Raw genomic sequence first — 24,037 nt, 5'->3', positions numbered from 1 at the left:
ATCTAGGTAGGATGTTATCACTGTCGGCCACCTTGCCTAGCTGTGAGTCTTGTACTTGGACTCTTAGACTGAAATTGAGTTTTTTTTTAAAATACGTTGCTTGACATACCTTTTGATGTTCTGAGCAGGGGAAACAATATAAAAGTGTTTTCAAAGGAGATCATGCCCCAGTCGCTAACTAGCAAAGTATTTTGATTTTCCAAAATCTGGTTGAGTTCTATTTTATTCTGTCTATCGAAGGTGACTTGTGTTTTGTAAACAGCTTCTGTACCCATGTTACAAGATTTAGGCCCTAGGTTATAATGACTTCAAATTTAGCCCATCTAACCATCTTAAGGTTACTGCCTCTGGCCTGGGATGGAAAACTGACAAGATTATCGCCAACTATTTGGCCATTACCTCTACTTTTTTTTTTCTTGCAGACGTTGACTCGACGGCAGTGCCATCAGCAAGAGGCGATCTGGGAGCTTTTACACACAGAGGCCACCTACATCAAGAAACTCAAAGTGATCACTGATGTGAGTTTGCACTCTCTTTAGGAACATTCGGAAGTACCACTATTACTGTGTACCACCTGTATGATCTGGGTATTATCTATAGCTGCGCTTTTAGGGAGTGTGTTGTCCAAACCTGCTTCACACCGCATATGTACATATGGGGAGAAAGAGGATCAAGGTGTAGAATTTGTGAAGCAGTCTTGAGTTCCTTATAGGTTATTAACCCCACCAAAAGTTGGTAACTTAGCTCACTGCTATGGGGACCATCACTGTTTGATGTGAAGTTGAAGAACCCTGCCTTAATAAAATGCCCTGTGGTTCAGTGTGGGCTCCTCCATCTTGGGGGTCGAAATTCCTGTATGAAGTGCTATGGCACTGGCCCCACCTTGCATATTTTGCATGTGATGGATTTGCTTGTTTCTATTCCAATTTGTATACTATATGGTTTTAAACATTTACTGCCATTTGATAAGCCTTTAACCCTTTGCATGCTCATGACGGAGCCGCTCCGTCATGAGCCGCGGTTGCGCTGTGCTCATGACGGAGCGGTTCCGTCATGGCCCTGCCGCCGCGCGGCGCTGATTTCGCGCCTGCGCGGCGCGTTCTATTGAGCGGGTGGGGCCATGACGGAACCGCTCCGTCATCATGAGCACAGCAACCCCCCCCCCCCCCCCCAGCGCTGCGGCGGAATTGCCGCCGCAGCGAAGGGGTTAAAAGCTGCCCAGTTACATGACTAAGCAGGTCCTTTCACCAAAGTTCCTCTTTCCCCAAATGCCGCTCATTTGCTGTTGGTTGTTCCAGCCTTAAAGATGGAGCGGAGGCAGGACAGTAATCTAATTCAACTAGACATTCTTCTTTGGGGCCAGGGAATACGGGAGAAAATGGAGAAACTGAGCAGAAAGACGCACAGACGGCTTCTCTGACAACAGCTTCACACAATATTTTGGCCTCCCATCTTGCCCTCTTTTGGAACGAAGAGTGCTGATTCTTCTTTGCAAATGGCGGCTGCATATATAGCTTTATTTTTTTAAATAAAGGCTGTACTGGGTATGCAGGCTAAACTCACTAAATTCGAGCAAAGGGAGGACTCACCGTGCTGGGAATGAAGGTTGCACAGACTGCCACTCCCACTCCTTCGCCCCACACACAAGAAAGAATTCTGCACATATTACATTATTCAAAAGTAGGCTGCGGGTTTGCCTATAGGGAAGAAAGCCACACACACTAAGAAGGCCACATACACCACTGTGGGAAAGGACACACATAGTGCTGTGAGAATGAAGACCGCACAACTGATTCAGAATGGCCACATAGAGCTTGGCGAAGGTAGCCATACAGCTTTGGGAAAGAAGACCGTACGCCTGTGAATGATGCAGACACTATCAGTGAGACAGACATGTGCTGCAATCAAAATAGGCCAGGGCAGGCTTTCCATATCTGTGATCCCGTGATATGGATTACTTTCGAACATCAAGAATGCTCCTACCCCCCTCCAGTTTAGTAAGATGCCGAATCACACGTTTTCAAGGAACCTTTGGAAACCCTGTCTCTAAAACACAACCATCTTGAACCGTACCCCTCGGCTTCACCCGCTGTTCATCGCTCCATTGCGGCCTAGGTAGGTTCATGCTGTACCAGTACCTTTGCCGCCATATGACCACTTATTTCAGACAAACACACCTTGTGGCTGGGTTCGGTAAAACAAGAACGGTTCTAATTTTGGGTAGAAAACACGTTTTTAAAATTTTCCTTTAACATTCATTTACAAAGGACAAACCCAACATTTCTGGCGCATTTTCTTCATTACATATCAGACGAGACGACGCAACAGAAAATCAGATTCAGAAGTTCAAACTGAAAAGGTTATTTTATTAGGACCGGTCTGTCGGCTAAGCAACTTAATAACCTGTTTAATAACTTTAATGCCAGCCTCAGTCATAAATACTATCCCGCAGCCACGATTAACGCACCCAATTTCACCGAAGAACACCCCAACTAAGCACCAGCATCAACCAAACCACAAACACATTTATTCAGAAACTCCCCAATTCTTCCAAACATTGCCAACTCTTGTACTCCACTGGTGTCATCGGGGTCTACGGCCTGCATCTGTCATTGCCGCCAGCATTGCATGGCTGCCTGTTGACCCTCCTATGCAGCTCACACTTCCAGCGGCCCTGGAAGATGACGCAGTTTGCACGAGACCCCAGTGACGTCAGCGCATACCTCGGAGCGCGTGGGCCTCAGGTGCCCATTGTGGAGTGATTGCCTCTCATTACCTGATGTCTGCTCTGACCTTTATTAAAAGCGGGAGCCGCGATCCGAGGCCAGGGTTGGGAAGCCTGCGCCGCCTTCCATGAATGAGCTCTTTTGTAGGGAGAAGGTGGTGGCTGTACAAACAGCTCAGGGGGCTGACAGCAGCGTGGATTAATCATCTTCGACTTTCGAAAACATTGTGAATCTGCCGCTCGCGCCGCTGCGCCGCACGCGCCAAGAGCCTCGAGCTGACATGACGCGCCAGAGCCTCCCTTTAAAACACGCGCCTTCTGCTTTGTCTCCACAGCTGTTCCTTTGTTGCCTGCTAAACCTCCAGGAATCCGGGCTCTTGTGCGAGGTAAGTGCTCGTACGCACCTGCAGCTTCTCCTGTATTTCTGTGACATAAAATATTTCAAATCTAAAATGTGAAAAAAGTGACATTAAATGACATGCACATATTGAAAATGAAGCACTGCCTCCACGTTTTGTTCATAGCTATGACCAGCGAGTTCTGTGAAATTTTGCTTTACTGACGTTTTCATTTCCGAAGCTGGAACTCGCCAAACTTCTGTAGCTTTCGTGCAATTAATGGAGACCTTGTCAATTGAAAAAATACTGAACTGAAAGGGCATGTTTTGCATCTGTTGAGTGTTTCTCACAGTTTTTATATATACCTATGAGCAAATTTTTAATAGAAATTAGAAATGATCACTGAAAATCTGGGTTCTTCGGACTTTTCTGTTTAAGAAATTTTTATTCAGTTTTAACAATACATAAAACAAAGCCATACAGTAATAATACGCAACCATTTATTGCCCTATTGTATAAAGTTAGATGCCTCCCAGAGCTAGCAACCACAATCGATTCTGTGAAATATACAAATGAGTTTTTATTCTCAAGTTTTAGACTTGCAGATGAATACCTGATATCTTTCATATTTTATATGGTAAAGTATGTGAGGCGTTCTTTCACGTTTGTCTTGTAGTGTCCATTTATATGTATTGAAAGTGTTTAATAGCACCCTTTCGCTTAAGCTGCAATATTACATTTCAAAGGATATCATGTGACATTATTTCATCCCAGTAGGCTATTTATACACCGACAAAAAAATAATTCTTTAAATGTCAGAGATGTGCAGCAAAATTACATTTTTTAGCCAGTGTATAAATAGCGTACTGTACTGAGATGAAATACCATCACATGAGCTCCTTAGCACAGGCTATTTTAAGAGCATTACTTTCTGCCGAGAAATGTAATATTGGAACTTAAACGAAAGTGTGACTTAGTAAAGACAATGTAGCACAACATTTGACAGATTCCTTATGTAGCCAGGCCCCAACCTAGGTGACCAATTTGAACTCGTACATATTTAGAGCTCTTTTGTGTTAGAGTAATATTTGATACCTACAAACATAATGAAACAAAAAGAAAGACCAAACATTCAAGTGATAAAAGAGCATTAAATCCTTCGAGAAAATTTCTTCACCGCATCGCTGCAGCAGTTATTTTTCCGCTACGCGGCTTTTTTCTAAAAGCCGCGTTAGATGACGAGCTCAGCTCGTCGGCCGCACACGACCACCGTGGCTGATGACGAGCTGAGCTCGTCATCAGCATCGAAGGGGTTAAATGTGCTCCATAGCTGATTGATGCACTACATCTTTCTGACCATTTTAGTAGCTTAGATATTAAAGATGTTTAGATTCTTATAGGAACTAGATCATGAATGAGACCGGCTCAGGCAGTAGAACATTTTAGGATTATTGTAAAATTAGTCTTTTTATTTAAAATATAAAGTTGACAGTTGTGCTGTTGTCTCTTGAGTGACGACTCAACTACGGATTGTGCGAGGTTGACAGACGAGGTGGTATTGAGTCTAGTTTTTTATTTAAAATAAACGTTTTAGATAATGTGTAATTCCTGTGATTAATAATAATAATAATACATAATTCATTTCACCATATAATTGGATTTGGGTTAATGCCAGCAGATCATCAGTAAAAATTTTGCAGTCATAATATCAGATCAGCCAGAGGATGTAAGCGGATATTGGTGACGCATGCCTGTATCTTGCTTCGGTGAGGGCCAAGCGGGAGCAGTGAGATGTGTATTCATGTCACCCCATATCATATGCCGGGCTTCGCTTCATTGCAGGTGGAACCAGTGAGGCTATTCAGCAATGTTCAGGAGATCATCCAACTGCACAAGTCCCTCTGGAGCAACGTCATGGTGCCGGTGCTGGAGAACGCCAGGAAGGGGAGGACTCTTCTGAACCCTGTAGATTTCCTCAAAGGATTCAAAATGGTGAGGTGTCCACCAATTCTAAATTCAGAAACACATATATATGTTACACGGGAGTCGGGGAAGGATTAATTTATAAAACTGGCAGAAGTTGATGCAGGGCCTAGTAAGAGGAGAGGAACACAAGTACTGGTCACCAGAAACCTTCTTTAATACATTTGCCTAGGCTGGAGCATATTAAGCAATGTGTATATACCTGCATACAGTGTTATTGCAAGAAAACCTAATATTAAATGTCTGTGTATTTGTTAGGCCAATTTATCTGTCGTTTTATGTTAGAATTTGAGAAATGTTAAGTAAGAATTTAGCTTACCTTTTGCTTGTGTGACCATCCCCTACAGTTTGGAACCCTTTTCAAGCCATACATTCGGTACTGCATGGAGGAAGAGGGGTGCATGGAATACATGAGGAATCTTTTGAGGGAAAATGATCTCTTCCGAGTTTACGTAGCTGTAAGTATATATATCATTGTCAACAATCCATCTTCAAGAGTAACCATAATAATAGATGGGGATGTCCTGTGTACTTAAAATTTAATAATTCCAGCACAAAATGTTTACTAACATGCTTATTTTAGTCTGTGCTATGGGCCAAAAATACAAAATTTCTTAACTTACTCAAATTGCCAATTTCGAGGAATCTTTCGTTTACGAGAAAGTAAAAGTGCAGGTGGAAGAACTGTCAGTGAAAAGTAAACCATAAAAGATAGCTATCAAATCACTATGCGGCCTATTAGGATGTTGGCTGGCGTTTCCTCTGATCGACACCGTGACGGTAACGGGACCGACTGACCTCGGGTCGGCTGTCCCGACTTCCCATGTGCGGTCGCATTCTCCCATTTCTCTATGGGAGCTCGTGTTATGGCCATAAGCCGACCGTAACACACAATCCTATAAAGAAATGAGATATTGTGTTAATCCCTGCACCTTGTGGCAGGGACCTCCAGGTGCCTGCCACAAGGTGCAGGTATTAACAGGTGGGCATCATAGGTGCCCACTCAGCCCCACACCAGAGGACGCAAGGGAAAGGGGGCCCTGCTAGGTTCCCCCAAACACGCTTTCCGACAGGTTTTCCATGTCGGAAAGCCCAGCATGGGAAGCCTGCCGGAAACCGTGCACCGTAATCTGGACGCCGTAAAACCCCCATATGGATTATGGGCCGGTTACGAGTGGACGATGGGCTCCTTGAGCCATTGGAAGCCAGCCGGAATGACCAGCCGGTTTCAATTCTGACCGGGGGTATTGTAATCAACCTGTCAGAATTGAAACTGACTATGCCGGTCATAAAGCCCCTGACCTTTGGTAAGAGATTTTACGCCCGACCTCGTAATAGACCCCTTAGTGTTGATGAGAACTGTTTTTAAGATGAATGATGTGCCCCACAAGAAAGCTGAGTGAACAAAGCTATGTAAACAAGTGTCATTCCACCAAAATTACAGGCAAAAATAAAATGACATAGTAGACTCGTAACTATTTCCCCAACCTTGACATCACTTGTGGGGACCTCGCAGAACGTTTGACCCAGTGATAGCACATAGAGACATCACTTGACCTTTGATGCTGCTGACATCATAAGAAGTCACATCATGGCAATGAGTGAAGAAACCCTACGTCAATTGCAAAATAAATAAAATAACTGTAAAATCTCCTGAAACATAACCATTTAACAAACTATTGTTCTAAATGATAGAAAAGGCTAAAAATGTACTTCAGAAGTAAAAAAAAAATCACAGATATTTCAGATCAGTTCATGTGGGTCGTTAGCAGCATATGACGCAAATTTCAGGAAATTGTGGAAACTGGGATGCTGCAGGTGAAAAGTAAAATGTGGGTTGGAGTTCCCTGTTGAATTAACCTTAACAGTATTGTGTAATCTTGGCATTGCTGTCTTTCAGTGGGCAGAGAAGCACAAGCAGTGCAACCGCTTGAAACTGAACGATATGCTGGTGAAACCTCACCAACGTCTCACCAAATATCCCCTTTTGCTCAAGTCAATACTTAAGAAAACTGACGATTCCCAAGTGCGGGAGGCCATCCACATCATGGTAAGCAGGCATTGTTATTTTATTCATATTTTATTTTTTTATGTGTTTGCTGTATTGCTCATTATGCTTGCAATTTGGGATGTGCAAGGATTTTCAGAACTTTAGGCAAGATAGGAAATGTTCCTACTGGACTGCCCCCATCACCGTATCTTGTAATATGCAACTACAAGGTGGAGGTGCATAAGATATTGCCTAGTCAAAGGGAGCAGTCACAGATGACTGGCAACAAATTGTCATCATTGATCAGCCCACCTGCCATAGGCAATCGTGCAACATGATTTATGCAGAGTGATTTTATTGCGGTTTGTGAAGTTGTCTGACTGGGTTGATAAATACTTGCTGACAGTATTTTTCGGAATGTAATCCAAAGAGGTTTGTTGTTTTGGAGATAGTAAAATCAAGTCTTCCACATAAAAAAACACTTATTATAGTAGCAGATGTGGCGTGTAACATTCAGTTATATCAGTGGTTATGCGCCCATTGAGATCATGCCATGTTGACATAGCATTATATTTGGGAATCAGGTAGCCGTGTTGTAAATTATTAGGATATTTCTGTCACTGTGGATTTCTGTGACCATATAAAGGTATGAGGCAGAAGGCAGAGTTTCTTTACAAGTTCATTACCTTCAAGGGTACTTGGAATGTCCTTATAATGTAAGGCCCAGCTTTCCAAACTTTTCATGTTGGTGACACACCTTTTGGAGATGCATCATTTTGGGACACAGTAAGGCAGTGTAGACAGTGTGGTTTCATGGCCGGGGGCTGCACCGGTGGGGGCGGGGTCAGTGGGGAAGGGGCAGGGCTAGAACATAAAAAACTAACCGTGAGACCCGGCATACACACATCTCCATCTCCATCTCTCTCTCTATTTCTCTCTCTGTCTCTCTGTCTTTCTCTGTCTATTTCTCCCTGTCTCTCTCTCTCTCTGTCTCCCTCTCTCTATTTATCTCTCTGTCTCCCTCTCTCTCTGTTCCCTCTCTCTCCCTCCCCTTCTCTGCCCCTACCTCCCTCTCTCTGTCTCTGTCTGCCTCCCGACCTCTCTCTGTCTACCACCCTCCCACTCTCTCTCTCGCTCCCTCCCTCTCCCTCCCACCCTCTCTCTCCCTCCCACCCTCTCTCTCCCTCTGTCTATCTCTCCCTCCCCTCCCTATCTCTCTCCCTCCCTCTCCCTATCTCTCTCCCTCCCCCTCCCTCCCTATGTCCGCTCATCAATGCACTGAAAAGTGAAAGTCAACTGCAACCGAGCTGAGTGAAAAGAATTAAAAAACGCAGTTAAAAAACAGTGAGAACCTGGAGACTGCGTTGTAAATGGTGACAGAGTACCGAAAATACAGTGCCTATGTGCTGTGTCTTTCTAAATTCAAAGCCGACAGTGAGGCAGGCACTATGGTCAAAGATGTCTGGGCTCATGGTGCTCTAAAGCGTCAAGCAGCCGTAAACAGCATGTGGTACCATCTCGATAAGAAACCAGTAAAGTAAAAAGTTAACCAAATGTCGGAAGGCGTTCATTAGCCTGCAGCAGCATGTGTGATTGTAAGGTGGCAGGTCCTGTTATCTCGGTGCAGGGGGCAAAGGTTGTGTTATTCTAACAAATAAAAAGTGTATAACGTAGCTGTATAAACGCGTTCTTAGAACTGCCACAGAAAAACAGAAGGCTGCGTAGGGGCCATGGTTGCAACTAACGCCATTTATATGAGCTCACAAATTAAAAGAAGCTCACATTGCTATGTAAAACTGTTGTTAAACCTGCAAAAATAAAGAGACATAAAGCTCTGTGTGGGCCATGGCTCCAGCTAGTGCAACTAATTATTGAAAGCTGACTCAAGTTGCTCTATACTCGTGTTTGTAAAACCGCCACAACAGAGAACCATAAAGCTGCCAGCCGGCGCACCTGATTAATCTTAGAATTTCAAAGTGGCTTAAGTTGCTCTTAATTAGCAGCAGTTATGTGCTAAGAGCGCTCATCCCACGACACACCCACCACTTGCGGCGACACAGTACTGTGTCAGGACACACAGTTTTGAAAGCTCTGATAAGGCAAGCAGTACTTTATTTCTTAAAATATGTCACCATGTCTCACCATCTCTTTTCCAGCCATCCACTTAAATCCTTGGTGCATGGTTCTTTAATATGAAAGAGATGGCATGTTTGGAAAGATGAAGAATAAAATTAGAATATCTGTTACAAAGTTAAACACACCAGATATTTGGTGCAAAAAGATATTGAAATCAGTTTAATACAACTCAGATTAAAAAAAAAATGATGCTTTTCAGAATGTTTAGACAAATGCAGAATGTTTTTATCGTTTATAGAGTTACCTAAGGCATGACAAAAATAAACCTGTTGCTATGAATAACTCCTTCCTACTTGTCAATCTTCATTTAAAAAAGCAAAAAAGAGCAGAAGTGGGAAAAGGCATTTTGTTTTCATGTTTTTTAAACTGCAACTTTAATTCTGTTCAGTGTCCCGCCTTTCTCCTTGACTGCTGGCTTTGGCAGCTGGTATTATGACTTCAGAACTCCAGTATAAAAAGTTATTACAGTTGAGTTGCCACATCATTACTTCATTACCGGTGGCTAAGTGTGTCACAAACCGCCTGTAATAAGGACATTAGAGACCAATTTTTATACAGGAATCGCAGGATCCCATTTATTAACAAAGTATAAGGATCTCATGCTAATTTGTATTGTGTTCTTTAATGCATCTCTTACGTTGCTTCACGAAAATGTTTATATGGAAAATAACTAGGGATTGAGGTAAGAGCTGCATTACTCTTGGAAGTTGGCCTGGAAATGTATAGATCACTAGCTTGACATATTGCAACGGTTGGATGGGATATGTATGTCTATCGCTCCTGCTCGTAGGCAGTCCTGGTGGAAGGCTTTTATTTCTCACAGTTAATTGGCATATTTGAGACCAGTGTAATAAAATAACAGTGTGGGTGATGTTCCTGCACAATGAGCACCTACCCTTCACTACCTCAAGATCTGTGCAGTTGAGCAATATGCTTTGGAGGCTTCACACAATCTATTTTTTTCCGCCAATGGCCATTTCACAATCACTGAAATATAGTTTGTAATATCGTAAAGCACAAAAGCAGGAGGTGTACATCCACAGATTGCATGCCATTTCAAAAAACCTCTGGCTGCTATATTGATAAAACATTGCCTGAAAAATTGGCCTTGACTTAAACTTCAATTTTCCTCCCCTTTAATATTGTTGAATTATCCTGTCCTTCCGTTTCACCTTCTGCATGCCTCCTGAGTATATAGACTACTCTCTTCAGTCACATGCCTGTCTGCTTTAGTCTCTTTCTGGGAAATCATGTTCTGTAACCTAACAATATATCCATTTATTCCATTAACCATTTGCTTCCCGCGTAACCTCCACTAATGTTCAGACCTAATTCATAAATGTACTTCAAGGAAACTGGAGTAAACACATGGAAAAGTTTCTTTCAAAGAACAAGCCTAATCACAACTGGACTAACCACTAACTCTGGGTTCCAGAGTAGCGCTTCAACACCTCATCAGGGGTAGTAAACGCTATATAAATGCACTTACAATGCAATAAAGAATATGAAAAATATTTTTTTCAAATTAATTGTGATATGCACTTTTGTAGTTCTTCAAAATGTTACTGTATTTCATCTACAACATTGATACATTGGTTCTCTTACTTTACACAAAGGAAATGATCAGGGTTTTCTTCAAGAGCATTTTACTCTGGCTGCACAGGGAACCTGTGGGAAGACGTGAGATTGCGCTTATATTCTCCTTCAAGTTTTATGAGTAGCATAGCCAGTCTGCTTCTATTAAGCCATGATATGTCTTATTCTAGATCACCTCGGTGGAGCGCTTCATCAACCACGTCAATTCCAGAATGCACCAGCGCCAGGAACAGCAGAGGCTTGTAGCTATCACCAGTCGCATCGACTCCTATGAAGTTGTGGACAGCAGCACTGATGAAGTGGACAAGGTAAAGAACCATTAACATTACGGTTGTATTTCCCTCAGCTGCCTACCTTTGCTGGTGGACTGTTTATGATCAATTTCCTCTGCTTTCTCTGGTCAGATACTGAAAGAATTCTGCAGGTTTGATCTCACCGCCCCCATGATGGGTACGTCCTCTGAAGATACAAGGCAACTAATGTTGGAAGGAAGCTTGAAAATGAAAGAAGGCAAAGACAGCAAGGTAAAAGCCTAAAGAGCCACATCCTTTCTGATAAAGGAGTTGCATTATCATAGACTTGACATAGCACTGGATAGTTTTGTTTTTTTAATTAGTGACCAAAACACAGCAAATCCGCCAATTACGTATGCTGAAAATGTTTAGAATCATGGGTAAGATGAACGCGATTCCCAAATAGTCTTTTTTTTGTTCTTTTTCTTTTCTGAATCGCTATTTGGTAGTCCTTATTCTAAATGTATGAAATGCTATGAATTGCAAATTAAGAAAAACATGTCACAAATCTGCCTACCTCATAAATATTAATGAGGTAGGTCGCCGCAGCCATCACTGTGGTATTTGCCTGTTGAGGTCAGCAGCCCACCATGTCTTCGATTGCTTTTTATTAAAGCAATTTTTTTTAATTCAGCCCGTTTTCCTTAAAAGAAAATGGGATGCTTTTAAAAAGAAAAAAAATCAAACTTTGAAGTTTCATATTTTAAGAGTAGTTATTACTTCGTCGGACCAACGACTGCCCAAAAAAAAAATAATTCTACATTTTTAAAGGGAAAGGGGTCACAAAGTGACCCAATCGCATTTGCAAATGGGTTACCACTACTTTTAAAGTGGTGGTAAAATATTGATGTTTTGTGACCGGAATTTGCCCAAAAGATGCCCCTTCCGAATACTAAATCGCAAATGTAAATTGAAATTTGGTAACAAGTTACCTAATAGCATTTTGTACATTTCAGGTTTCACACAGAAACAGAAGTGCTGCTGTTCTTAAAAAATCCCTCATTTTGCGGGAAATTGACGTGTACTGTTACCAAAAACATTGCCACTGTGTTTTCTAGATGAGTAAAAACTTAGAATTTTATTAAAGTGTATCTATTCTGGGGGAAAGGGGGAAAGGTTGAAAAAAATGGTCACTGTGACCCAGTCATTATTAGATAATATTATTTATATCTATGTTAATCCAGAATGAAAACTCTGGCTTATTTGCAGTTATGAATGGTGACAAATGCATATTTTGGGACAGCCTATGCTGCCACCGTGAAATCTTTTCTTGACATAGGCCACCAGCTGTTGCCAAAGTGTTGTGAAGTAATTGCAATGTTTTCTTCTCCCTTTTTGCGCACAGATGGATGTTTACTGCTTCCTTTTCACTGACCTTTTTCTAATCACGAAATCTGTGAAGAAAGCCGAGCGGACCAAAGTCATCCGGCAGCCTTTGTTGGTGGATAAAATTGTCTGCCGAGAGCTCAAAGACCCCGGTGAGTGTCCCCAGGCCCATAGACTAATCCTTTTCTTATTGCTCTGGCGCTTAGCAAACAGTGGACCACAAATGTTTCTTACGTAGGTTAACTTCTGAGTTCTGATCAATGGTCACTCAACCAAGGAAGTGCATTTTTTTCCTGGTTAAATTAAAATGATTGTTTGCACCAGACAATTAGTCATTGTTCTATTTCAAGAACACTTTCACTACACGCTTCCTAGAGTGTGTGCACTCTGGAGAAATCATGTGTTCATGGCATCCCCTGTGGCAAGCGTGTTTAAGAAGCCCAGAATGAGCCTCTCATCTGACGCTTCACACAGCCAGTCCTAGGCTTCTAAGATGTGACTGCACCATATCCGATGCCCCCCTCGTGTTACATTAAAGTAGGTGGCCTGCTAGTTGCGGCCTGCTGAGCCTTTGACATACCCCAATGGTAGCACCCTTGTTCTGCTACATAGATTTTCAAACTCCTTTTAAACAAATCTGGGGCTTTTGTTACAAAAATCCCTTGAAATCTTGCAAGGTTAAGCACTTGTGAAAAAGCAAATCTGTTCAGAAATTTTCCTTTGTTCGCCACAGCTTTTGTAGACTATATACGTAGAAAATGTGTGTGTATATATAGATATATAAATATATATATATATATATATATATATATATATATATATATATATATATATATATATATATATATATATATATATATATATATATATATATGTATAGATTCATTCATTCCTCCAGTGCACCACATTAGGGATGTTCTAAATTGTATGTGTATGTATGGTTTACGTCTGTTCTCCCCACCACCCCCCCTCGTCTTCCCAATCCTTTCATTGAAAGACATTTGGTGAAGAGGTCTTGTTGCTGACATGTTTTTTTGCTTCTTCAAGGGTCTTTCCTGTTGATCTATTTGAATGAGTTCCGAAGTGCTGTTGGTGCATACACCTTCCAGGCGAGCGGGCAGTCACTGTGTCGAGGATGGATCGAAGCACTTTACAATGCACAGGTACATCTTGACGAGAAGCCATTGCCTGCTATTTGAAGCGATGTCCTGTTTGTGCACCAACCAATTCTGAAGGGTCTCTGGGCAAATCAACGTTTCACTTTTTTAGAGAGGAACAACATGGTTACTAAAACAATAGTCTCTCAGAATAGGTTCGACAGAGGGAGAAACTAGAAATCTGTAGCAAATCACAAGTTGTAATTCTTCGAAATAAGCATATATCCTGCCACCAATGTACAGTTGGAAGTTTTACAAACTTTAAAACTTCAAATACATTCCTTCAAAATATTCAATATTATGTGTGGCCTGCTCTTATTCTGGTAATGTACATCTAAAACTATCTGGTCATTCGATTTTCAGCCTCAAAGGTGAAATGGCATGAAAGAATTGAGGTGGATGGAATGATGGGAGGATGTAAGGGTATAAAGAACAATTCTAGAAAGGGTCTGATCTACTTGCTTCACTCTTTCTGTGTCATTGGAGGTTTCGTTCTAAGTGGGGCATTTACATTTTCTGGCTACTCCCTTGCTGTGAGTCCAATTTTATTTCTCACAAATTCCTGTGAATTGGCTGTAAGACAATGCACTTGGTTCTATAAAAAGGAAAAACATTTCGAAATATAATGTTCTTACAAGCATCTGATTCCGAAAAAGTGGCATTTAATGGAAATTATTTGAAATTTGATGAGATCTTGACTGTTGTTCAAAATTGGTGCTCCCACAGTGATTGAATATATTATTCTGTGTAATTCCCTGCAGTGGTGACCTCACATGAGGTCGTCTTGTCAGAAGACTTGTACAAATGTGTAAACAACCTGCTTTGAAGACCATGATACGTGTGGACTTAACTGTTCTAGGTTTAAGCCCAATCATAACCCGTCTTCTGTCCGCTGCTTAGAACCTGCTCCAGAGACTCCGCCTCCAGGAGTGTCAGCGCAGCCAGCAGCAAATGCAGCAACTTCAGGAGGAAGAGGAGGACATGGAGAGCGGGACCTCAGCCGCCAGCTCCCCCACCATCCTACGGAAAAACAGCAACAGCCTGGACTTGCACCAAAGGTAGGCCCCGCTCCAAGCCTTCCTGTTCAAAACTGAAGGGAAAATTGGGGATCCACCCCATGAAGGAAGCCTTGCTTCAGTTAACATTTGGGTGGCGTGAGAGGCTTTAAAATGTTATGCATAAAAGTAGTTCTGTGTTTTTGGACTTCTGAATTCTTCCATGTCTAATATATTTCGTGTAAATGAATTCCAAGATAAAAACACATGGAAGTGTCATGGAGCGGTTCTCTTCTGCTCGCCAGCAGGGTGGACGCCATGCTCTCTACCTGTGTGTCACCGTCATGCTCTTCCCCGGATGGTTAGGCGTGGGCCACCTTGCTCTACCCTTCAGCTTTCATTAGTTTGGTAGGCTTAAGGGGAGCCTTTGCAGTACCCAGTACTACCAGTACTTCTCTCGGTGCAGACTGCCAGTTCCTAGGTCTTTCCTGTTGCAGCTCTGTCTTTTCACTCCCTCTCTGTGAAGTGGCGTGCAGCCACTCTGCACGGAGGATCACCCCCATCATCCGCAAACCTAGATTTCATGATAATGATCACCGCAGAAAGGAGCAGACAGGCAGCCGGCCGGTTTCATCCTGCCCCGTCCCTCCTTTATCCAACTCCACCCCGACATCACCCATCTCAGCCTGGAATTAGTTAAACCCGACCTCAGCATCACCAGGGCCGAGCCCAGCATCAGACAGCCATAGCTTTCCATTAGCTAGGACCACCCGGCTTGACCCACCCTGGCGCAAGCATGCACCTGCAAACTGGCCATGAGCCTGACCCGCCTCCACCCTGACCCAGGCTTACATTCAGGCCGTGTCACTCCATCTCCATCCGAGATGTTTCCCGCCAGCTCTTCGGTTCCTGCATCACACCGTTGCCCTTGGTTGATTCCCATGCAGTGGGCTGGACCAAACTCCTTTCAGGTGGCGGAGGACCAAAGCTGTGCCCGACCTGGACAAGAAACGTTTTTGGCTGAATGGAGAAATGGGGCAGGCAGAGAAGGAGATCAGAGGGAGCAGGGTGATGCCAAGGATGACTCCAGGAGCAGGCGCAAAGAACCAGGCGCTTCTCCAAGGCTGCCATGACCGGATGATGAACATACGGGCCTTCATGGTTCTGAAGTCCAGCCAGAGAAGACGCTGGCAGTCCGACGCAAACTCGTTAGCTACTGTTTTGCCTCAAAACAAGTCGCGTTTCTGTGGATTGTGAGTGAAGGGCAGTGCAGGCTTCATTGCATGAGCATAACTTCTGTTGGGGCCACGTTATATGCGGCCTGGAATGATCTGGGACCGCCTGCTGCACTATAAAATAGCAGGGTGCCTGCAACGGGCTGGGGCATCCCATTTCTAAAGCATGTTGGTCTGGAGCATGCAGCAGGGCAACCTGTTGGAAGATGGAGACCAATAAAAAAGGAAAGCACATTATTTACCTGTAACATTGGATTTGCAACTTGATGTTTGTAGAAGAGACAGACACAAGCTTTACTTGCTGCTGTCATCTAGTGGTATTTTTCGGAATAGATTAAAAACTTAGAAAAACGCTTCTGGTATCAGACCCCTTGTGGCATCCCCATGAAATGGAGATGATTCACGCATTCTTTAGATCTTTGTCCCCTTTTCGTTGTAGCAGCAATGCTCTGCGATTAATTTTTATAAAAGTCCTCCGTTGCATGCTGAGCGAACATCTTTCATGCTCTCCAGGCAAAGACGTTTTCGTAAGGTGCACACATAGGATGCGTTCCACATTTGGCGCTGCTGACAAAAAAAAGCCATTTTGCAGTTGATGCACCTTAAAAAAAATGCCGTATTTGCATCTTCTAGCTACAATCTGGTGTCACCTCTCGCCCTCCACTGGTAGCGTTGTAAGGCACCCCCTGCACGCTTTGACATTTTATTGGCCTTATTGTCGCCCAGAAGCTGCATTTTTTTTTGCAGACTCTCAATGAAGGCACTTGCCTGTCTGGTTGCAAAATGTACTTGCAAAGTATATGATTAAAATGTCTTTTGTTTTGATGAGGAATAGCAATTTTTTCGACCAATATGTGAAAATGTAAATGTTCTCTACCAGTTGCTCATTCATAATGTTAGCCAATTAAATAGACGCAAATGCAAAAGTCCACCAACATGTAATTGCAGACAAATAATGCCATCTACCTTTTCTTTCAGCCCTTCTGGCAGTTCTACTGAGACGATATCCGTCGTGGTCATTGATGCAAGTGAAGAACTGTCTTCCCCAGAGGTGGAGAGAGGACCGTTTGGTTCTCAGTCCGATGAGACCTCGATCAGCACCACGGCTTCTTCCAGCACTCCCACCAGGGAGATGTTCGACAGCGGAGAGACTCCTGAGGCGCACACGGCCACTGTAGACAGCCACTGCTTGGCCTTGGAGCCCGAAGGCTGCAGGTCCTCTTCCATTGACAGTGCTTACGGAACCCTCTCCCCTTCTTCCATTGAGGAATTTGCAGAGCAACAGCAGCAGGAATCCGCAGAGGACGACAGGGAGTCCACGCATTCGCAGCGCTCTTCGTCTCCCAAGCTCCGTAGACGGACACCCGTGCAGCTCCTGCCGTGCAAGTCTAAAGTCCTGAAGTCCAAATCTGAGGCCAATCTTCTGCACTTAGTGTCTGTTTCCTTAGAATCCTGCATCACTGAGGAGTCCCAGCTCCTATCGAGCAAGAGCTTGAGCGAACTTTACTCCTCTCCGGCTGAGGCGCGCCTGGCGTGCGAGGACGAAGATGAGGAGGCCACGCAGTCTGCACTCACCAATGGGTTTCAAAGAACTACCAGTGCAGTGGACAGCCAAGGAGACCCTGAAACTGAACAGGTTGTAAAACCCAGGTCCCAGTCAGACTGCACTGGTACCAAAGTAGACCCTTCGTTAAGTAGTTGCAGTAGCAGCTCCTCAGACTTGTCCGAAGTCGAGGACACAAGGTTTGTCAAAAGGACTGTTTACACAACAAATGACACAACGACACAAAGTGCACTAACGGAAAGCGGACAGCTCCTTAGCAGTTTTAAGTCTGAGGGTTTGGGCGTGACCTTGAGGGCTCACAGTAGCTCTTTCACGGAGCAGTATGTTGGGGCTGGAACAGACTCAGAACTGGCTGCAAATTCCAGACGGACAATGTCAGAGCCACAGGCTGCACAACACAGGAAGCTCACGTTAGCACAGCTGTACAAGATCAGAACCACTCTGCTCCTCAACTCCACTCTAACAGCCTCGTAAGTATCTTGTTTCCTAAACAGCTCTGCTTTCATCAACTTAGTGCATGGTGGTTTTGTCAACTTTCCCTATTGCTTATAGGCATCACGTCCATATTGCGGTAGGCTTCTATGCATTTTACATGTTGCGAAAACTGAAGAATGAAATCATGAAGGAGAATGGAAATAGTAGGGAAACAGCCACTACAACGCAGCCGTTTCCATGAAAGCCTTAACCACGCATGCATTACAACTCGTGTGGTTCCCACAAAAGCCTTTACCACGCATGCCTTTACTACGAAATACGTAAAAAAGGCATGTGTAGTAAAGGGTAAAATTAGAAAAAGGGGGCTTGGGGAGTCTCTCCACAAAAAACAAAAAGTGGGGGGAATAGGGGGCTGGGGGGGTTGTTCCCCCCTCCCCCCCCAACCCCCCTCCCAAAAAAAAAAACTCACCTGAAGTCACGTTGAGAAGTGCAGGCAATATGCGTCATTTGAGAGGAAATGGAAAGAAACTTCTGGTTCCTCTTTACAACATACAACATCACCACGGAAGATGGAGAGGAGACGACTTGAAGAGGTAAGGGGAACTTTAGTATTATAAAAAAAAATATATATATATATAAAAGGATTAAGGGTTAAGGGCAGGGTTAAAAAGAAGAAGGGTTGGGGCTGGGGAGTCACGTAAGGGTACCGGGGAGGGGTATAACCTTTACCAAGAGTATGCCGTTACCATGTATGCATTTACAATGAAAATCGTTGTAAAGGTGTGCGTGGTAAAGGAATATTCGTGGTAAAGGTTATGTGTTAAAAAAGCATTCAGTTGTAGCGCATGCGTGGAAAAGGCATGCGTTGCAACCAAATGCGTTGTAACAACATACAACCGAAATAGTACTGGTACACACCAAATGATTTTCAACTAAACACTGTTTATCTCATGGGTACTCATAAACATTTGCCGAGGGGCCACAACTTATGGTCTGTGGTGTGACCGAGGGCAGCACTGTGGCGGTAATGGGTCTGGTGAGTCAGGGATTGTGTAAGGAGGTCTAAAAAAACACAAAACTGGCAATTATTTATTTGCACGTTAACTAAAGCAAGTGCCGCAGGATACCACCGTAGCTACTTAATTTGACCTGCAAATAAATGCTTCCCTGTTTATTTAAAAAAAAAAATCTTAATATTCGTGCTCAGCAAGTAAACAGCATCTCGTGCTACTGTTTACCAGGGGTGACACATGTAAAGGTCAAGAGGGCAGCAAGTGGTCCCCGGGCCATACTTTGAGTATTAACCATTTATCGTGTCAAAGCCTAAAAAGCCCTTCCCTTTCCTCCTCAAGCAAAAGGATATTGTGAGTAATGTCAATTTACCTTCTAGGTACTTGTAGAAGTTGGTTGTGCATTGCACCTAGGGTTGCCAACTGGCCATTTTTATTATCGGCCTGGCCTGTGTTTTGCCCTTTCCAGTTAACAGATCTGAAAAAGCCGCACATCTGATATGTTTTTGCCCATTGAAGTCTAAACGTGAATTTGAGGGAATCATGTTTAAGTATATGACCTATTTCCCAGCAGAGGAAAGCCGATTACGTCTATTGTTTTAAATGGGGTTCTAACTATTCTCTTTTCCTTGTTCGTTGCAGGGAGGTATAAGAGGTGGAAAGTATATACACTCACCAGGATCCAGGCACATTTCAAGAAAGAAGAGGAAACTGTAAATGTTTTAAATCAATGTAGCAGACAGGCCCAAGGCATTCGTACATTTCTGTCTGCTTATGCTGCCGAGGACCTTCTTTTGGCGATGCAATATAGAGGCTTTGAACATTGCTTGTATGTATGGACCTTTAAAAATATAAATATATATATATATAAATATAACAATATAAATATTAACAGATTTATTTCAGTTCAGGAATCTGAATTGAGAGAAGCAAAAAGAACTTCGGCAGGGAACATTGAATTTCCCAGGACTCTGTGTTACACAGAGCTTGATTATTTGCACTTGGAGCAACTAAAGAATGAGTGAGCAAGACTTGCAGAGAGCATTTGGAGCAAAAGTCATAAATAAAGCAGAGGCCAGCTGCTTCTTGGAGAAACCTGGGGACTACTGAACTCTAAAGAAATCATCAGCCAGGATCCAAGTCCTTTGCAGTTTCCAATATTGCAGAACAAACGTGCCATCACTAAGGAAACGTGTGGCTGCGATAACGGGGTCCAGGAATACTCAATGGACCACTTTATTATTAGCAACTTCACAAGGCCTTTGCCACTAACCATTCCGTTTAGAAAATGGTAGCCGTCTCCTCTGCTTAGTTGAAAGCGTATTTAGGTTTGAAAAGATGTACTAAAAGAGCATGTCCAAAAAAAAGTAATATTTATGTTGATGGCTGTAAGTTGGATGTCATTGGGGGAATCCACATGGTGCTGGTCTTTCCAAAGTTTACTGGCCATATTCACACCGAGTCCAATACTTGTAGAGTGGCTACCAGGATGGATGATCGATGTGACTCAAAAATGCCAATTCAGTTATTTTTCCTTTTTTTTAAATAAGTGAGAGACGGTACGGAATTTTCTCTGTAAGTAAGAATAGCGTTTGTGTAATGTGCTTCTTGAAAGGATGAGTATGGTTACAGAAAGTGTTACGGACGGTTACCTGAAAAACAAAGTTTACGGATATTAGGCCAATGTAGGCCCCTTCTGTACTGAAGCAATTTTTTTGGCTTTGTCAAAGACTTGTGTAAGTACTGGGGATGACGTGCCCCAGTTTGGTGCACTTTATTTTTCTGCATGACCTAAGAAAAGACGTCAAATGGAGGTTGATAAGAGGAAGAGAACACATTTTCTCTTTCTGTAGCCATGATGGAATTATTCTGCATCAGATTTTGCCAGGTGGAAACATTATTTTAGATGTTTAGTCTATCCAGGGCAGAAGCTTCCATTGCAGAATTGGTGGAACAAACCTCATAGACATTAGGCAGTGATAAATAAAGTATTTTCACAAGTGTATTTTTGTTCAAGGTGGAAATTGTGCCCTGGCTGCAAAGGGGGTAGGCGTCTGAAAGCTCATGCAAGTTAAAAATACACATTCCGTTACTGTAGGAAATATGCTGTTTCACACATGGTAACACATGAAAGATATTTTCTTTAGTAATACTCGCGGTATTTGAATGGTTTTTAGATAGCGGCAGTATTTTTGTAAAGAAACAGCAAGAATTTGAGGATCCGCTTCTGTATTATGCTGATGGTGCTACTCAGCAACTCTTGGTACATTATTTAACAATTCCAAAATAGAAATGGACATTGATTAATAAATTGCACATATATTTACATACATTTCAAATTGCACATTATGGGATATCCTAGGTGTACAGTTCTTCCTGACCGTGGTCATAACAATACTTTGTTTAAGTATCTATGCAGACATTTCAGGTGTTGGATACAGTTATAAGTGTGTATTTTGGAAAACCATAATTCTATCAGCACTCAAAAATTCACTGTGTGACAGCTCTTTTGTCAGGGATTAACCATAAATCATGGGGAAATGACCGCACAAGCAACTTATTGATTTCAAATAAGCTATCCCCAAATCATGCAGCAAATTGCATGGCTGTTGTTAACTCTCTATCACAGGCCAAGTTCACAAGAACCACTGATCACTTCATAGTGTGCAGATCCGATAAATCACTACTAACAGTAAATGACCATAAACCTGTCTTGTTTCCTTCACTATGTGTCTATGGGTGTCAAACCGCTTTAAAAAGCAAATACAAAAACTTGAATTTCTACTTCTTAAGTTGTTTGGTGACAATGGGTAGTGAAGTCATGAGGTAACACTACACCTTAAGTGGGTGACATTACCAAAGCATCCCTGTTCCATCCTTTTTGCCCTGATCTACCTCTTCCGCTAGCAGGTTTTGCCTGCCTTACACAAGCCCCCTAAATAAAATGTTGTCTTACCAAGGACAGAGATGTAAGTTGCAGTTGGCACTCCTCCGAGACCAGACCTTCATGTATGGTGATGTGGAATCAGCAGGATTAACTCCCCTCACACGAATCACTCTGAGCTTGGACCATCTCGGAGTCCCTGTAGCATCTTTGATTTTCATCACAACTTCTTACCTGAAAGATACCTCACACTTTGTTTATGCTGAGAATGGAGGGTGAAAGTTTGTTCTACAAAATAGGTGTAAAAACACAAATCTTTAAACTCGTTTCTTTGCAAACAAACTTTGAACAATAATTATATTAGAACAAATGAAAAACTGAATTTTCTAACTATACAATTGGGTGTTTCCTTGTTGGCTTTTAATTAGTATTGTTCCTTTCATTTCTAAAAACGAATCCTTTCAGCCAAAACGACATGCGCTTTTTGACAGACAAAACACATCAAAATAAACAAGGAGCATTCTTATACTTTCTTTTTTAGGAGCAAAGTCTTGTGTATTTATATAAATCTTTCTAACCATTCTCCTATTGCTTCTTGAATAGCAGCATTTTAGAAATCAACCCTAGTCGCATACCTCTGGTGGCACAAGTCAGCTCGTGACCCAATCAATCAGCTGTGATTGACACGCAAGGGCAGGCTTTCCAGCACTTGGCTTAGAAAAATGGCAACATCCTGCCATCAAAAAAGTGTAGTTTCAAAAAAAGAACACAAGCCCAGTTCATTTGTAAAAGAAGTAACCTAGCATGTTGTCAGACATTGCAAATGGGCACACTTGTCACCAACCTATTTTGGTTCCTGGAGTGGATGGTAACTTGCTATAATAGTGAAATCAGGAATTACTTGTTTTAATGGAATAGGACAGTTTCGATATTTTCACACTTATCGAAACATGCTAAATGTCTAGGTGAAAAAGAGCTCGAAAATAGTGAGAAACACTCGGGTGTCTATGTGATGTGGAAACACCCATTTCTGCATGTTATTTCATGTTTCTCAGGGGCATACTTGTAATAGGCCAGTATAATACCCTCCCCTGAAGTACAAATACATCAGGGTGTGGGAATAGCTATGCAGTATTCCCGTGTGACTCAGAATGGCATTAGAGGCCTAACTGCTGTTTTTTCACGGTCACTTTGTTTTTTTTGTTTTTTTATCTTATGGGCACCCTGGTTCTCTTACACCATGAATAACAGTATTTCTGTATAATGTAATTTAATGTTGACCACAGTCACATCTAAGATACACAGTAAATCGGTAGGCTTGTGCCACACTTCTGTTTTTTCTTGATTATTAAAAGTACTGTTTTACTTTGTACTAGAATCACAATTGGCACTTATGACAATGTCTCACGTCTGATCAGGGCATCACACTGGTTACCTTGTATTTTAATTCACTTGGTATACATGTCTTCCTAACTCATAGAAGTTGTATTGTATTCAACAAGCAGCAAAAAAGATGATTGCACAATTTTTTTTGGTGTGAAAATAAGTCTTGCACCTAAGGCCTCCTAGTACCATGTGGACCCCATGCTTTCGCGCTGTCTGCACATATTCCTCATCGGCATCTCAAAATGCAATCTTGGCATGCCATTACGAGTTACTTTTAAGTTGCCTAATTCAGATGTGTAGTTTAATGTTAAATATTAGAAACGTGGTGTTTTTTGTGTATAAAGTTGCGATATTTATTAAGCTTCTGTTTTATAAATTACTTATGTACAGTTTTTTTTTCCAAAGCATTAACTGTAAATTTTTCTATGCCAGTTGTGTATTAATTTGGTATGTACCGCAGTATGCACGGTTGGTGAAATTACACAAGTATTTCATTTTGATCGCTCGTTTAGCTACTGCACCATGCTCATTTAATACTAATATATCAGCATTGTACCTAACATTGTACACATTTCCACTTTGCAGCCCCATTACAAGACAATTAAAAAAAAAAAGAACAATTTATTTTTCTCCTGGTGTCCTATTTTAATATTCCCTAAGGTGACACTGTTGTACTTCGAACGCTTTGGGACTTTTGGCGTGTCTGAGCTCCGTTTTAAATGTACGTTTCCCATCGAACCAACAATCTTATGCGCATGATGATTTACAAAACGTTTTCATTTAACCTACTATAATTTATGAAGACAACGCTACAAATCCGATGTAAGTTATACTAAAACGAAGTCTTTATACATTTACAAACAAAAGGTTGTTCCATCGTAATCCATTTTACTCCAAGCATCCATTTTGGAATCTCCGCTCCCTTGCTTTACAGTTAGAGACAGTCGGGCTTAAAATTCTGTTCATTTTGATACAAATCAATGC

The 24,037-nt window shown here is 42.3% G+C and overlaps 1 protein-coding gene across 4 annotated transcripts in view; it reads left to right on the top strand.

Moving 5' to 3' along the window:
* PLEKHG5 (pleckstrin homology and RhoGEF domain containing G5) overlaps positions 1–23,673 on the top strand; it is a 575,902-nt gene extending 552,229 nt beyond the window's left edge. For all 4 annotated transcript variants that reach the window (XM_086921583.1, XM_086921584.1, XM_086921585.1 and 1 more), the window contains 12 exons: positions 423–518; positions 3,061–3,111; positions 4,906–5,055; positions 5,394–5,504; positions 6,947–7,096; positions 10,939–11,076; positions 11,173–11,292; positions 12,407–12,539; positions 13,435–13,550; positions 14,445–14,602; positions 16,753–17,808; positions 19,426–23,673. In XM_086921583.1, the coding sequence (XP_086777709.1) occupies positions 423–518; positions 3,061–3,111; positions 4,906–5,055; positions 5,394–5,504; positions 6,947–7,096; positions 10,939–11,076; positions 11,173–11,292; positions 12,407–12,539; positions 13,435–13,550; positions 14,445–14,602; positions 16,753–17,808; positions 19,426–19,435 (2,289 nt within the window). In that variant the 3' untranslated portion in view covers positions 19,436–23,673. The remainder of the gene's footprint in view (positions 1–422; positions 519–3,060; positions 3,112–4,905; positions 5,056–5,393; positions 5,505–6,946; positions 7,097–10,938; positions 11,077–11,172; positions 11,293–12,406; positions 12,540–13,434; positions 13,551–14,444; positions 14,603–16,752; positions 17,809–19,425) is intronic.
* The last annotated feature ends 364 nt before the right edge of the window (positions 23,674–24,037 follow it).

This window comes from Lissotriton vulgaris, chromosome 5 (assembly GCF_964263255.1).
Source record: "Lissotriton vulgaris chromosome 5, aLisVul1.2, whole genome shotgun sequence".
NCBI classification, from domain to species: Eukaryota; Metazoa; Chordata; class Amphibia; order Caudata; family Salamandridae; genus Lissotriton; species Lissotriton vulgaris.
The sequence above is the reverse complement of the archived record's forward strand: the minus strand, read 5'-3'. Positions and strand labels throughout refer to the sequence as shown.